The sequence below is a fragment of the Protobothrops mucrosquamatus genome, unplaced genomic scaffold (assembly GCF_001527695.2).
Source record: "Protobothrops mucrosquamatus isolate PMUCROS unplaced genomic scaffold, P.Mucros_1.0 scaffold394, whole genome shotgun sequence".
Lineage (NCBI taxonomy): Eukaryota > Metazoa > Chordata > Lepidosauria > Squamata > Viperidae > Protobothrops > Protobothrops mucrosquamatus.
The window spans coordinates 585,431-599,231 of NW_015386725.1; the positions used below are offsets into that span (position 1 = coordinate 585,431).

General features: G+C 38.1%; 1 protein-coding gene across 1 annotated transcript in view; it reads right to left on the reverse strand.

Annotated features, from left to right (window-relative positions):
* Positions 1-12,685, reverse strand: part of LOC107287491 (golgin subfamily B member 1) — a 55,655-nt gene extending 42,970 nt beyond the window's left edge. The window contains exons 1-9 of the mRNA XM_015816013.1: positions 12,412-12,685; positions 8,124-8,181; positions 7,589-7,732; positions 6,376-6,522; positions 4,525-4,635; positions 2,418-2,585; positions 2,060-2,245; positions 1,601-1,723; positions 915-1,028 (exon numbers count right to left, since the gene is read on the reverse strand). Coding sequence (XP_015671499.1) covers positions 915-1,028; positions 1,601-1,723; positions 2,060-2,245; positions 2,418-2,585; positions 4,525-4,635; positions 6,376-6,522; positions 7,589-7,732; positions 8,124-8,168 — 1,038 coding nt within the window. The 5' untranslated portion in view covers positions 8,169-8,181; positions 12,412-12,685. The remainder of the gene's footprint in view (positions 1-914; positions 1,029-1,600; positions 1,724-2,059; positions 2,246-2,417; positions 2,586-4,524; positions 4,636-6,375; positions 6,523-7,588; positions 7,733-8,123; positions 8,182-12,411) is intronic.
* Positions 12,686-13,801: the final 1,116 nt, after the last annotated feature.

A 13,801-nucleotide genomic window follows, 5' to 3' on the forward strand; every position in this document is an offset into this window, starting at 1 on the left:
AATGAAATCTGAGTGCAATGTATTTCAGCAAATATTGGGCAGATTCTGCCTACACAACATGGTGGCCACGCCCACTTGGTGGCCACGCCCACTTGGCCACGCCCCTGGCACCCGGCGATGTATAAGTGGTTGGGGGTCACCACAACATGGGGAACTGTATTATGGGGTCACGGCATTAGAAAGGTTGAGAACCACTGCAATATAAGAATGTTAACTACTGCTGTTCAAAAAAGGAAATTATAAAAAACTCATAAGTTAAGCTTCCTGTAGAAGCTCTTCAGATTCTGACTACCAATATCTGCTTGTTATTCTTGTCATGTTTTAATATTTTTTTTATCAAAATCAGGTGAGTTTTCCTTTTCTTTTAGCACTGTCTCAACATTTAACCACAATGGATAAAAGTACAATATAAGAGTACAAAACACATTTGATTAACCAATGCAATGAAAGGCAAAAAAAGTGACTAACAAATTGCATTCTAATTTACAACTGCTATATTTTTTGCCTATCATAGGGGGCAGTGCGGTGACTCAACGGTTAAGACTCTGGGCTTGTTGGCTGGAAAGCGGACAGCCCAGGTTCGAGACTCGAGCGCCGCACAACAGGGTGAGCTCCCATCCTCACCCCAAGCTCCTGCCAACATAGCAGTTTGAAAGCATGCAAATGTGAGTAGATAAATAGGTACAGTGGGAAGGTAACAGCATTCTGTGACATCATGTTGGCATGGCCACAGAAATGTCTTCAGACAGCGCTGGTTCAATGACCTTGAAATGGAGATGAGCACTGCCCCCTATAGTAGGCAACGACTAGTGGAGTAAAATCTCCAGGGACTCCTTTATCTTTACCTTTTTAAAAAAATATTTTATAACAACTTATCCCACAACAACAGTTTGACTATGTAATCTACTTCTTACTTTCAGTTGTTGGTCCTTGCCATCCAGTTCTTGTTGCAACATGACTATCACCTGTGTCCTTCCAAGCATGACTTCTTCCTTTTCGTGTAGTTTCTGCTTCAAGGCTTTCAGTAACTATTACAAAAATATACATATATTCATTGTTAAGTAATGGAAAATAGCAACTTCATTCTGGAAATGACAACACTCACCATCCTGTAGTGTTTTCTTGTATTGCCACTTATTCTATAGGAACAAAATTTCACATTTGTAGGACATCACAGGAATCAGGTATGTGCTCAATATCTATACAAAGTAATCTAGAACCAGTAACTATTAAAAGTCAGAAATAATTAAATATAAATAATAAATAATTAAATAATTAAATATAATTATTTCTACTAAACTGTCTTTTAAATACTATACAAATACTAAACAAGTTTGCCTAGACTGCAAAATTGAAAAAAAAAACTCAGAAGAAGCACAACCAAACCTTTTTTTAACCCTGCATGGCTACAGACACAAGGTGAGCTCAAATTTAAGAACATGTATACCTTTAGATAAATTTAACCTTTTTTCAGATGTAACCCATTTGTAAAATTAAATTGGCAATGTGACCATAAAAAAACATACAAACAATTAGGGATACCAAAAATCAACTTGGGATTCCATTCGCAATGCTACTAAATAAAATACGTTTTCTCTACCTGTTCTAGATCAGCGCTAGCATCAGATTTTGCAGCTACTTTAAAAAGTTCTTGTTCATGTTTCTGGGCCAGTCTCATCAATTCTTTTTCCTTTTCCTGGATAATATTTTGAAACATACGGATCTAAAAAATAACCAGACCACATATTTCCATGAAGCTGACTCACACATAATCATATAAATTAACATTCAGTTCTTACTGATTCATAATGCTTCAGTGGAAATTAAGCATGGATGAAACGGATCCTTAAATAACTCTTGAGTAACGCCCATCTAATTTATTAATAACATCCACTTTACACCTGATAATATCTAAGAAAAAGGGTAAAACCTACATACTCTTATTGCCACTGTCAGGCAAATCTTAAATTGTATATTTTGTAAATTTATTATTAAATTTATTTTCCCCGCATCTCACCGTAAAGGCAAATACATTATGTTGTACTGAAGACCTACTTACATTTTGAGTATACATGGCTTCTCTTTCCTGAAAATGCTCCTTCTCTTTATTTTGAAAGCTTTTAAGACTTGCAATTTGTTCTTGGAGGAGGCTACATCTTTCTTCACTGTCCCCAACTTTCCTGGTAAGGTTCTGAACTAGAATTTGCATGCTCTGCAAGGAAGCCTCTTTTGTGGAAATCTGCTTCTTTGAAGTTCATGAAAAAGAAATATAACGAAACAAACAAGAGATTGGTATTCTCACCTATTTCTCAGGTTTTTTGGGGGGAAAGCAACAGTACAGTCAATTCAGTTAATCAAACTGTCCAACTGTTGATGGGAAATAAAACAACACATATATGTTCCCAGTTTAGTTATACCTTTAATTCATTGTTATGTATTAGCACTTCTTTGGCATCATTAGTTGATCCACAGGCTAGCTGCAAATCAATTATGTAGGCTTCTTTTTCGGTTAGTTTCTTTTGCTTCTCAGCAAGCATGGCATCTAGTTCAGCACCCCGTTGGTGTGCAGCATCCAATTCCGCAATCTGGAAGCAAAGCCACTATTCCATCAGAAACATTTTATTAGCATCGACAGTTTTTTGTACCATTCCATCCTTTAAAACCAAGCCTTTTCATAGTAATCGACAGATATCAAAGGAACAGCGACCAGTTTAACAGCCTCCACCCCTATTAGCTTTTAAGCATGTCCAATAGATATTCTTGTTCCCATTAAGTGTGCCCTGGATTCCAGCCAGACCTATAATAATTCAATTATACAGATCTGATGATTTTATTAACATATTTTGGTATAATGATTTCATTACTGTAAGCCATCCTACGAGATTTTGTTTTGCCCTAAAAATATGGCCTAGAATACTTAATTAATTAGATATCTATCATACTAAAATTACATTCTTTCTATTATTTTCTCTCATTAAACCTCATTCTTTTTTTTAATGGCAGATTTTTTTTTCACCCAAACGTTGGGTTGACCTACATACGTATAAAAAAAAATTGCCACTTGTGTAAGGTATCTGATTCTTACTAAGAAGATACCATGTATTTGTCTTACAGGTAGATCTTGCTTATTGCTTGTCTTGCAGCAATCATTTGAAGTTACAACAGTACTGAAAAACAACTGTACGAATAATACCCACATTTATTACTTTTGTAGCATCCCTCATTGACATGATCGCCATTATAGTCAGTAATGTATCTGTTTGCTATCCTTTGCCTATTTTTTCCCCATTTCCAGGGAGAAAAGATTAGAGAAGAAGGGATTGCAAAAAAAAATAAGCAGGCAGACGATTGAGATTACACATTGAAAGAAATGTGTAGTGTTGGCATGTCCAAACACTCCCCTCTGCAGATCAGAAAAACTTCTTACACAACCAGGGGAAGGGAGGGGAAAAACCCCAAATAATCTCAGTAGACAATCTCTTCTGACCCTTTTTTTCCTCTCTACCCCATTGCCCAGAGTGGAGATACTAGAGACAAAGGAATTCCAAGATAGTAAGAATACACATGCACACATTTGGCTATATGTGTAGCACACTTGTGCCTCCCATCCCCAAGCAAGTTCAGGACTGCCAACCACCATATTCCTTTTAATGTGTATTCTACATTGTGTGTCTGTAATTCCTTCCTCTCCAATGAATGTAAATACAAACATTAATTCTTAACTTGTCAATTACTCCATGGCCAGGAGGAGCAGTCCAAAGGGTGGGAGAGTGGGGAAAAAGAAAGCAGAGTCACATGATTTCCCACTTTGCTTAATACTAGAGCTCCTGGTCCCAGTTCTGGATGTTAAAATAGGACTACCTGTACTTCATTCTCCATATTAATACCTAGGAGAGTATCTGGTTTTGAATGTCTGTTCTATTAGCATATCACTTCTATCAATTATGCAAATGATGTAAATTGACACAAATGGTGTAATTTACATCAGATGAGTAATGACTTCATTATGCAAATGACACATTGCTGTGGTTACCCTAAAACTAAGATAAATTTAACTGCCTCATGTAGATAGCTTTGACTGTAACAGATTTGTCCATTATTTCAGGATATACTCAGAAATTTTGTCTGTGACATACAAACACTGCAAAACGGCAGTCACTGAAATAAAGGTTTTACAGTACTATCTCAGGCAACAGAGTAGAAAAGGATATTCTATAACCAATTAAAGTATTTAATTTAAAAATTAAACCCTCCGGTCTACGTAAAAACCTCTCTCCATGGAACCGATCACTGGTGCCCCAAAGGTTGGGGACCTCTGATGTAAAGCATACTTTTTCTGCTTTATAGATTGCAAGAGATCTAGGTCAAAATACAGAGAAATTATAGTAACATTCTTTTTTAATCAATAAAAAACATGAATGTTTTCAGCTTTATGATCAGCAACTTTAGACAAATTTCAGAAAATACATCTTTAAGTAGTAGCACCAGCACTCAAGATAAAGAAATAAGCTCATACAAATTTACCTTTTGTTGGAGCTCTTCATTTTTTTGGGCATTCTGTGTTTCTAGTTCTTCAACCTTCTTTCTGAGCACCAATATTTTTCCACGACTTGCAGCAGCACTATCTTGATCACTCTGAAAACATACATTTAAAAAGTTAGCTTCAAATAAAACAAAAAGTAAAATATTTAGAATAGTCACATTCCTGGCAGGCAGTACTATAGCAGAAATACTTTTTTCAATTAAAAAATAATACAACATTCTTCAGAGTTCTTTTAAACTTTAACCTAGGACAATATTTTTGTTAATATTGTCCTAGGTTAAAGTTCTTTTAAACTTTATCCTAGGACAATATTTTTGAAACGCAGAGCAGAATTTGAGGTATGAATAAAAAGTATTCAGAATAGAATACTTTTGTTTGTGTCCTAAAACAAATTTTTATTAGTTTATCAAAGTATAGTATAAAATACAAAAATGCGAAACAAAATAATAGGAAAATAAGAGATGGAAAAGGGAAGGGGGAAAAGTGTAGGGCAGAAGGGGAAAAAAAAGCATTGACTTCTGACTCTTTTTGGTGCAGCAGAATATGGTAATAGCATAAAACCTCAACTTTTTACTTTTATATAATAATATATACTGGTACTAGCCATTTCTATAACAAACCTAACTAATCAGAAAAAGCCAAAATCAAAGTTTCAATTTTTTTCACCTCAAGCACAAAGTCCAAAAACTGTTTCCCAGTAGAAACAAAATTAATTCTATTCTATTATTTGATGGCTTAGGATGGTGGAAGCTTGAGGTCTTGCACCTTGATTGTTTGAGGTCAGTAAACAGCCATTCCTAATTCAAATATAAAATGTTCTATCCCTCCTCGTATTTTGAGAGAGAAAGAAATGGAAGATTTATTTTTAAAAAATTTGAATTGTAAAGATTTGGACAAGATAGACACACTCCAGATTCCTTAAATGCTGCCATCTTATTACAGGGCCTTTACCGTTGCAGAATGATTTCTAACCAACTAATTCTAAAACACAGCTACTGAATTAGATTTGAAACTAACACCAGTTGCAAGTGGTGCTAGTTTCAGACTTACTTCAGTAGCTATGTTTTGGAATGCATCCGCTGTTCTCCTGGTTGCAATGAAGTAAGAGAGTTGAGGGTGGGCGCAAAAAAATATTATATTCATATGTCAAAAAAAACTTAGTAAGATTTACAAATAGCTCATTTAAAGGAGAATACATGAACAGGTTGGCACTTATTTTTAAAACACATTTCTAGAATTGTGTTGTACTGATTCAAATCATACATACACATAAATACACCTGGAAAATCAGATATAAAATAACCCTGATCACAGTTTTCATCACAGGATTTCCACCGTGCAGTTCAACAAGCAATCTATCTTTTCAGTTGTAGTTAACTACAGGTAGTCCTGGATATACGACTGTAATGGAGCCTGCACATTACAATCATATGTCATGACAGCCATGAAATGAGATGGCCTAACTGAACGACCCCCCCCTTGCTCTCCCTGATGCAGCTGTTAAATAAATGCATCAGTTGTTAAACAGAGCACGAGGTGCATCAGGGATGGGTGAGGCAAAGAGGTCTAGCGCAGGCCGAAACCCACCTGCCTGGGCATCCCAAGGCCTCCCTCACCCCAAGACACCCCATGCTGCGTTTCCCTCCCTTTGGGTACCTGCTGGTCTTTTCCTTCCCCCATCGGGTCCCCTTAGGCCTTCCCTCCCCCCACTGAGTCTCCACAGGCCTTTTCCCCTAATGACCATGCTGGACAAGATTAATACACCAACTATAGAAGAACTTGTTAGGGAAAGCTGCCTTATAATCGATATTATTTTTAAGGATAGAACTCACTCTCTTTTGACCAGATTTTCCATCTTGTACTGCATTTCCTGGTATTTGTTTCTTAAGTTCTTCTAATTGTGAAGTTAATGATACTACTTTGGCTTTGTTCTGAAGTTTTAATTTGGAAATCTTGGTGTCAGAAGCTTCTTTTTCTTCCTGTAGAGTATATACATTATTTTAAAACAAAATACAGTTTGCAGACATAATTTTAATTACAACCATGTATATCAATATCTAAATAGATGAAATATAAAAGTATATATTCCTTTGAAATAACTTTCAAGACAGGTGAAATCATATACTATAGCTACGGTACCTATTTAGGGAGGATAATTTTAACCATAGCAAAAGAAACATAATGACAAAACCGCAGATGGACACAAGGTGTTTAAAATCAACGAAGATGATTTTAGTTAAAGAATTTTTCTTCCTTGGATCAAAAATAGTTCACAATCGCAATTCTACATCAGAAATCAAACGGAGGATAACTTTAGGCATTGCTTAATAAATAAGATCTGGAAAAGCAGAGATATTGATATAAATACAAAAATCAGGCTTTTTTAGAGCAATAGTCTTCCCTATAATGATGTATGGGTGTGAGCTGGACACTAAGAATGGCTGATCGAAGAAAAATTGACACCTTTGAACTATGGTGCTGGCGTAAATTATTTTGTATACTATGAATAGCCAGAGCAACCAACAGTGAGGTACTGAACCATATAAAACCAAAAACATTACTAGAAGCCAAAATTACAAGATTACGTCTGATTTACTTTGGCCATGTCATGTGTGCAAATTCATTGGAGAAGTCAATGATGCTAGGAATGGTTAGTGGAACAAGAGGAAGGAACAAGCAAAGAACTCACTGGCTTGATGCCACCAAAGCTGATATAAAAATTAATATCTCACAACTAAAAAAGCTGTCCTTGATGGTAGCATGGAGAGCACTTGCCTATAGTCACCAAGAGTCAGATACGACTGAATGGTTAAAACTACTACTAATTTTAACCATATCAACAGCATCTGTTCATACATAAGAAATTGTGCATTTTGAGTGACAACCAAATGTGGCAGCTTATGCAAACCTAAAATAGATTAGAAGGAAGCTACACCTAGTTATAAACACAATTTCAAATACCAATCTAAAATACTTAAGACAGTATTTCAGAAAAGCAGTTTGCCTCAAAAACAACTGGAAGTTCTCCCCATACACACACAATACCTTTAATTGTTTATCTTTCTTGTGTAAGTCATTATCTTTTTCTTTGACAAGTTCTTTGAGTTGTACTACCAATTGTTTAGTTTGAGCCAGCTGTTCAGTCAAATCTGCCAAAGACATGCTTGCTACTTGAGAAGGCCCATGAACCTAGTAACAAAGAAAATATTTTTGCAGTATCAAAATTGTACATATTACTGTAATACATTATTTATACCATTTCTATCCCACTTTGTCATTATTCAAAACAAACCCAAAACAGAATTTAAATACAGAAATATAAGAATTCCACGAATTCTTAAAGATAGGTGTTACAATGAATGCTATAATTGAAATTTCTTATCCATGATAGTGATAAAATAAACTAAAACTAAAAACACAGTGTCACCACTGCTTTATCTATTTTACATTTCACTCATGAATAAAAAGCCACACCAAGGACTTGGAAATCTCCCATATGTCAGACATCTGAGATATAGAAACTTTGAATTAATAAAGTCAAATAGATTTTAAGTAAATAGGATTTTAAATAAATACTTACTTCAGATTTAGGGACTGAATCATCTCCACTGCCCCATCTCCACATAATTTTAAGATGGCTACAAAAGCAATAGTATTGGTTTATTTAAGCAACATTTTCTGTCCAAACTGAATTCTAAATGCCATATAATTTAATAATAATTTAATAATCAAGAGAACCAACAACAGTATTATATAAAAATAATGCCTGAACCCAAACAAGAAAATTTTACTGTGGAACAAACAAACAAAAAACTTTTAGAAGAACTGCTAAAATGCTACGGGGGGTGAGGGGGACAACATTTATCAAGGACGTATATTCCACAATTATCATCAATGAGGCAGCCCTAAGTAACCTCATTTTGCTCTTCACAATACTATGCAATATGCATTGATAAAAAAAAATACAGCCACCACAGCTTGAAAATCAAGTAATGAGGCAAGCTTTAAAAGACTGTAAAGCTGTTTTTAAGGAGGAATAAAAGGTGCAGGTACATAAAAATATAGATGTTGCAGTACAAAATTGAACTTCAATTGTTTCTGCCATAATTCAGTATAATAAATTAGTATTCGTATCAATCTAGAAAAGAATTATTTTTGAAAACCTAGTAGTACAACTGATAACTAATTTCATAATAAACCCAATATCAAAGATGCCCTGGGTTCCTAAAAATATTTAGCATCATGGTTAGAAAAAAAATGCTTGTTTCTCATAATATATTTTAATTTAAATGAAATTAAGGAAATTAGATGCCTAGCTACTAGGTATAAAATGTCAAAAGTAATTATTAAATACTACATGGATAAAGCTAAATGAGTTGGGCTACAGATCAATCATTATCAATAAGATAAATTGCCCACAAGGGCTGTGGATGAAATGAGCTGTTGTTCAACATATCTGCAAAACATTAGGCTGGAGAAGGTTATTTTATATCATGAAGGAGTTGTGTAGAACAAGACATGTTTGGGGGGAAGTGAAACTGATCTCTGCTAGAGCCCTTCACGTTGCTAAATGGAAAGAAGAGGCATAATATGTGATCTCCATATTTTATGCTCATTTTTCATAGCACAAAACTATGGTATGATGTAACAATCAACACTGAAACTTTACAAATTAAAACACTCTTTTAGACCCTAAAGACTTAGATCTGAATAACAGGAAAAAATGCATTACTTTCATTTAATGAATCTTGACTGTTTTTCTTTCATGCCACAAACTCTCTCCCCCACATCCCAAACAGTCCCTGGAAGAATCATCCAAGCTCAGGGGCCATGAAAGAAAACAATTTTCACCTCAGCAATTGGATACAGGCCTGTTTCTTAAATGAGAAATTAATACAATGAATATCTTAAAAAGAAAAAAGGACACTCACTTCTGTTTCTATATGTACAAATTAAATGTAACCACATGGAAGTAAATCTTTCAGTAAAATGGCTGAATGGCCCTCTATTTAATGAGTGAAGCTTATTAAATCCCATTATAGTTATACAGATACACAGTAAGATACTATTATTTTGCAGACAGCAACTCTTTTATATAATAATAATAATAATAATAATAATGATAAAGTTGGAAGGTACCTCGGAGGTCATCTAGTCCAACCTCCTGCTCAGGCAGGAAACCCTATACCATTTCGGACAAATGGCTGTCCAGTTTCTTCTTAAAAACTTCCAGTGTTGGCGCATTCACCGCTTCTAGAGGCAGGTTGTTCCACTGGTTAATTGTTCTAACTGTCAGGAAGTTTCTCCTTAGTTCTAGGTTGCTTCTCTCTTTGGTTAGTTTCCACCCGTTGCTTCTTGTCCTGCCTTCAGGCGCTTTGCAGAATAGCCTGACTCCCTCTTCTTTGTGGCAGCCCCTGAGATATTGGAACACTGCTATCATGTCCCCCCTCGTCCTTCTCTTTGTTAACTAGACATACCCAATTCCAGCAACCGTTCCTTATATGTTTTAGCCTCCAGTCCCCTAATCATCTTTGTTGCTCTTCTCTGTACTCTCATGGAATGCTGCTTCCAATATTTTGTATTTTATTCTACAATTTAGTAAGTTATGATTTAAAGTTAAAAGCTCCACTGCAGATACAGTGCTCATTAAACTTTATAGTAGGAAAAGTTTAAATACTTGTAAATATCAAGAATCATAAGATCATAATCATAAGAATATCATAGTGATAAGTGCCACATGTTACTAAACAATCTAACATCTCAAAAGAAATACCTGACCCACCCAGCACGACTGACATTTTTGAGATAAGCAGCTTTACTGATAACCATAAAAATACTTATTTAATTAACTAGCCAAAAGTTTCCAAGTAAGGAATTCCTTTTTTCAAAGCTAGGGTAGAATCAGTTACCACCAATCATTCACAGGTGTCACAGAGAAGGGCAAACAGCATGTGTGGAATGAATATAACATCACTGTGACTATCTAAGGACACATAGGCAATTATTATTTCATATTATATTGAAGTTATAATACTTTACTGTAAAAAAGAACAGTACAGTAGGCCAACCTTCTTATAAGTTTTTTTGAAACACTGATGCATCTATTCTTGAAACACTCATGATGCTGGACTATTTTTCTTCCAGCACATGAGTATTACCACAAAGATAAAACCCTTCAAGGGTATTATCATACCAACTGTAATATATGCTTATGAAACATGGGACTGTATAACCAAGATGGTTAAACGGTTACCGTAAATGTTTTCTAACAATGCTGCTTGAGAAGAATCCTCTGCATCTCCTATTGTGGCCTCACTAGTGAAGAGGTACTATCACTATTGTGGCCTCACTAGTGAAGAGGTACTATTGTGGCCTCACTAGTGAAGAGGTACTATCAAGAACTGTGAATGAATGTCGAATGTACCTTGTTGGCCATATCTTATATACGCCTAAAGACTGGCATCCAAAAATTGCACTACACTGAATACCTTCTGGAGGAAAGAGGAAACAATGCCAGTCTCAGAAAACTTGACGCTAAATACTTAAGATTATCAATGTCCCGTGGGACAAGTCCAAAAACACTGCAAATGATCAAAACCACTGGAAAACACTTGCTGTCTAATGTGCTCTGCACAAGACCTAATGATGATGATGATGATGATGAGTTTAATGTTTTAAACTGTAAACTCCAGTGAGTTCTCTAGGGCAGGGTCCCTGATCCCTGGTCCTTGGACTGGCACCAGGCCACAGCATGCAAAACCACGCCCCCTCTGGTCCACGGAAAACCTCTCTCCACAGGTCCCTCCTGGTACCCAAAAGGTTGGGGGCCATTGCTCTCACTAACACATGGGTAGGCAACCTTGGCTCTTTTATGACTCGTGGACTTCAACTCCCAGAATTCCTGAGCCAGCATGGTTGGCTCAGGAATTCTGGGAGTTGAAGTCCACGAGTCATAAAAGAGCCAAGGTTACCTACCCCTGCTCTAACAGAATAAAAACAAATTAAACAATGCAGATTAAACAAATTAAACAATGGCCAGATTTCAGGTATTGGCTCAAAAAAAAAAAAAAAAAGGTCTGACACGGAAGAAACTTTTTTTCTTTTTAATCCAGCTGTTTCATAGCCTCATAGACAATGCACACTTAAGCCATTTTCAGGGAATGTTCTGTCTGCGCACAAAAATAGCCCTGTCAGGTGGCAAACCTAAGCATGACAGATGGTCAGACTTGTCCACAAAGTAGTCTTGAAGACCCTGGCTAAGCAATGCATTCTACTTAGCTCAGTGGCTTGAGCAAACATGTCTATGGTCAAATTGCAAGCGAGCTCCATTTCTTTAATTCATTTAGCCTACGGATACAGGAGGCGGAGTACGACACGGCTTTGCACAGCGTCTTGGGCAGGGGTAGGCAACCTCGGCTCTTTTATGACTCATGGACTTCAACTCCCAGAATTCCTGAGTCAGCATAGCTGACTCAGGAATTCTGGGAGTTGAAGTCCATGAGTCATAAAAGAGCCGAGGTTGCCTACCCCTGGTCTTGGGGCTTACCAGCGAGTCCACCCGATTCAACCGAACCTCTCCGTGCGTCCTTTCCGAAGTCAGCCTCTCTCCCGCTGGAGAGGCATCGCTCGGGGAAACAAACCTATTTCCGTACCCCGAGGAAGCTCCGCTTTACGGCAACTGCGAAAGTCGCACAATGGAGTCCTTTCGCATCAGGTGCTAATTAGGGGCAGGGATCGAGCAGAGAAGCGAGCCGTCCTTTAGGGGGCGGGGCTTGACGCAGGGAAAATACTTCCGGTTGGGACGTTACAGACCCCCCTCTATTCTGGGGGGGGGAGGAACGGGAACGGGAGGAGATTGGCCGACTTACCTGGCAGGAGGCAGCGAACCCGGGGCACAGTCCCCCCGCCCTCTCCGGAAAAGTGAAATGGAACGGTCCTAATGCTGAGGCCGCTTTTCAGAGGCCGCAGCGCCAGCCCCACCTCGGCCCGGTCCAGGCAGACCTTAAGCCGACCAGGACCATGGTGCCGAGAGCCACGCGCGAGACAAGCGCCGAAGCGCAGGCTTCGTCGCGGCTACGGCAGCAGCGCACGAACGTCAGGCCCTTCCTCGCGTCAGGATGTAAACCAAGTTCTCAGCCAATCGGCAAACAGGCAGCGAGCCGGGGACCCCATAGCACCTTGCCGTCTGCTACGGACGAGCGCCCCCTGGCGGTAGTCGAGGCTCGCAGAAATAGGCGGTTCTAATGGGGACGAGTAAATAGCGTTGAATTTAATCGCTTTAAATGTTTATATGGCATTAAAAAAGGAGGGTGCAAAACAGAGAGGTGCCAAGTCAATGCGATCAATAGTGTTTTTTTTCCAATATTAATTCGTCGCCAGCTGGGATCTTAGAAGAGCGACTTCCAATAGCAATAGATAAAAGTGCATACAAAGCCCTGATGAATGCAATAATTTGTTAAAAAAACATTTTTAATTACTACTAAAGCTGTAGAGTGAAGAATAGTCTTTGATTTAGAGGTCAAAGCCCAACATTAGCTTGAGATCCTGTGTAAATGCTTATGACCTCAAAAGCAGTAAAAGGCGTTTTTTGTTTTTTTTAAAAAATAAACTTCCGGATTAATGTTAATTCCTAATTATCGGGTCTTTGGGGGGAAGGTAATATTAATCGGATTAGGGTGGTGTGACAGATTTTAACATGGCTAGCTAATTTGAAATTTTTCAAGAAAGGAGGAAACAGTATTTTTGGGATAGGAAATTACGGTGCAAGGGAACAAAGGAGCTTCTACAGCAGTGGTTCTCAACCTGTGGGTCGGGACCCCATTTGGGGTCGATCGACCATTTCACGGGGGTTGCCAAGCAAGGCTGTCCGCCATTTTTCCCCCCTTTTCCGGCGGGTGCCTTACCTCCCTTGGGCTGGGCCAGCTGGTGGTCGGCCTGCTCCGTCTCTGCCGCTTGCCAGCTACGCCTCGGCCGGTGCAGGGGGTGGAACCACGCATGCGCGGCGCTCCCAGGCAGGGAAAGTCCTCGACTTACGACCGGTTGGGTAGTCCTCGACTTACGACCGGTTTAGTCCTTGACTTACAACCGGTTTAGTCCTCGACTTACGACTGGTTTAGTCCTCGACTTACGACCGGTTGGGGTCGCGACATTAAAAAGGTTGAGAACCACTGTTCTACAGCCTTATGCTCCATTTTACACTGCGAAACGATTCAAGGACGTCTAGATTTTTATTGACTAGTAGTGATTTTTAATTTTCTC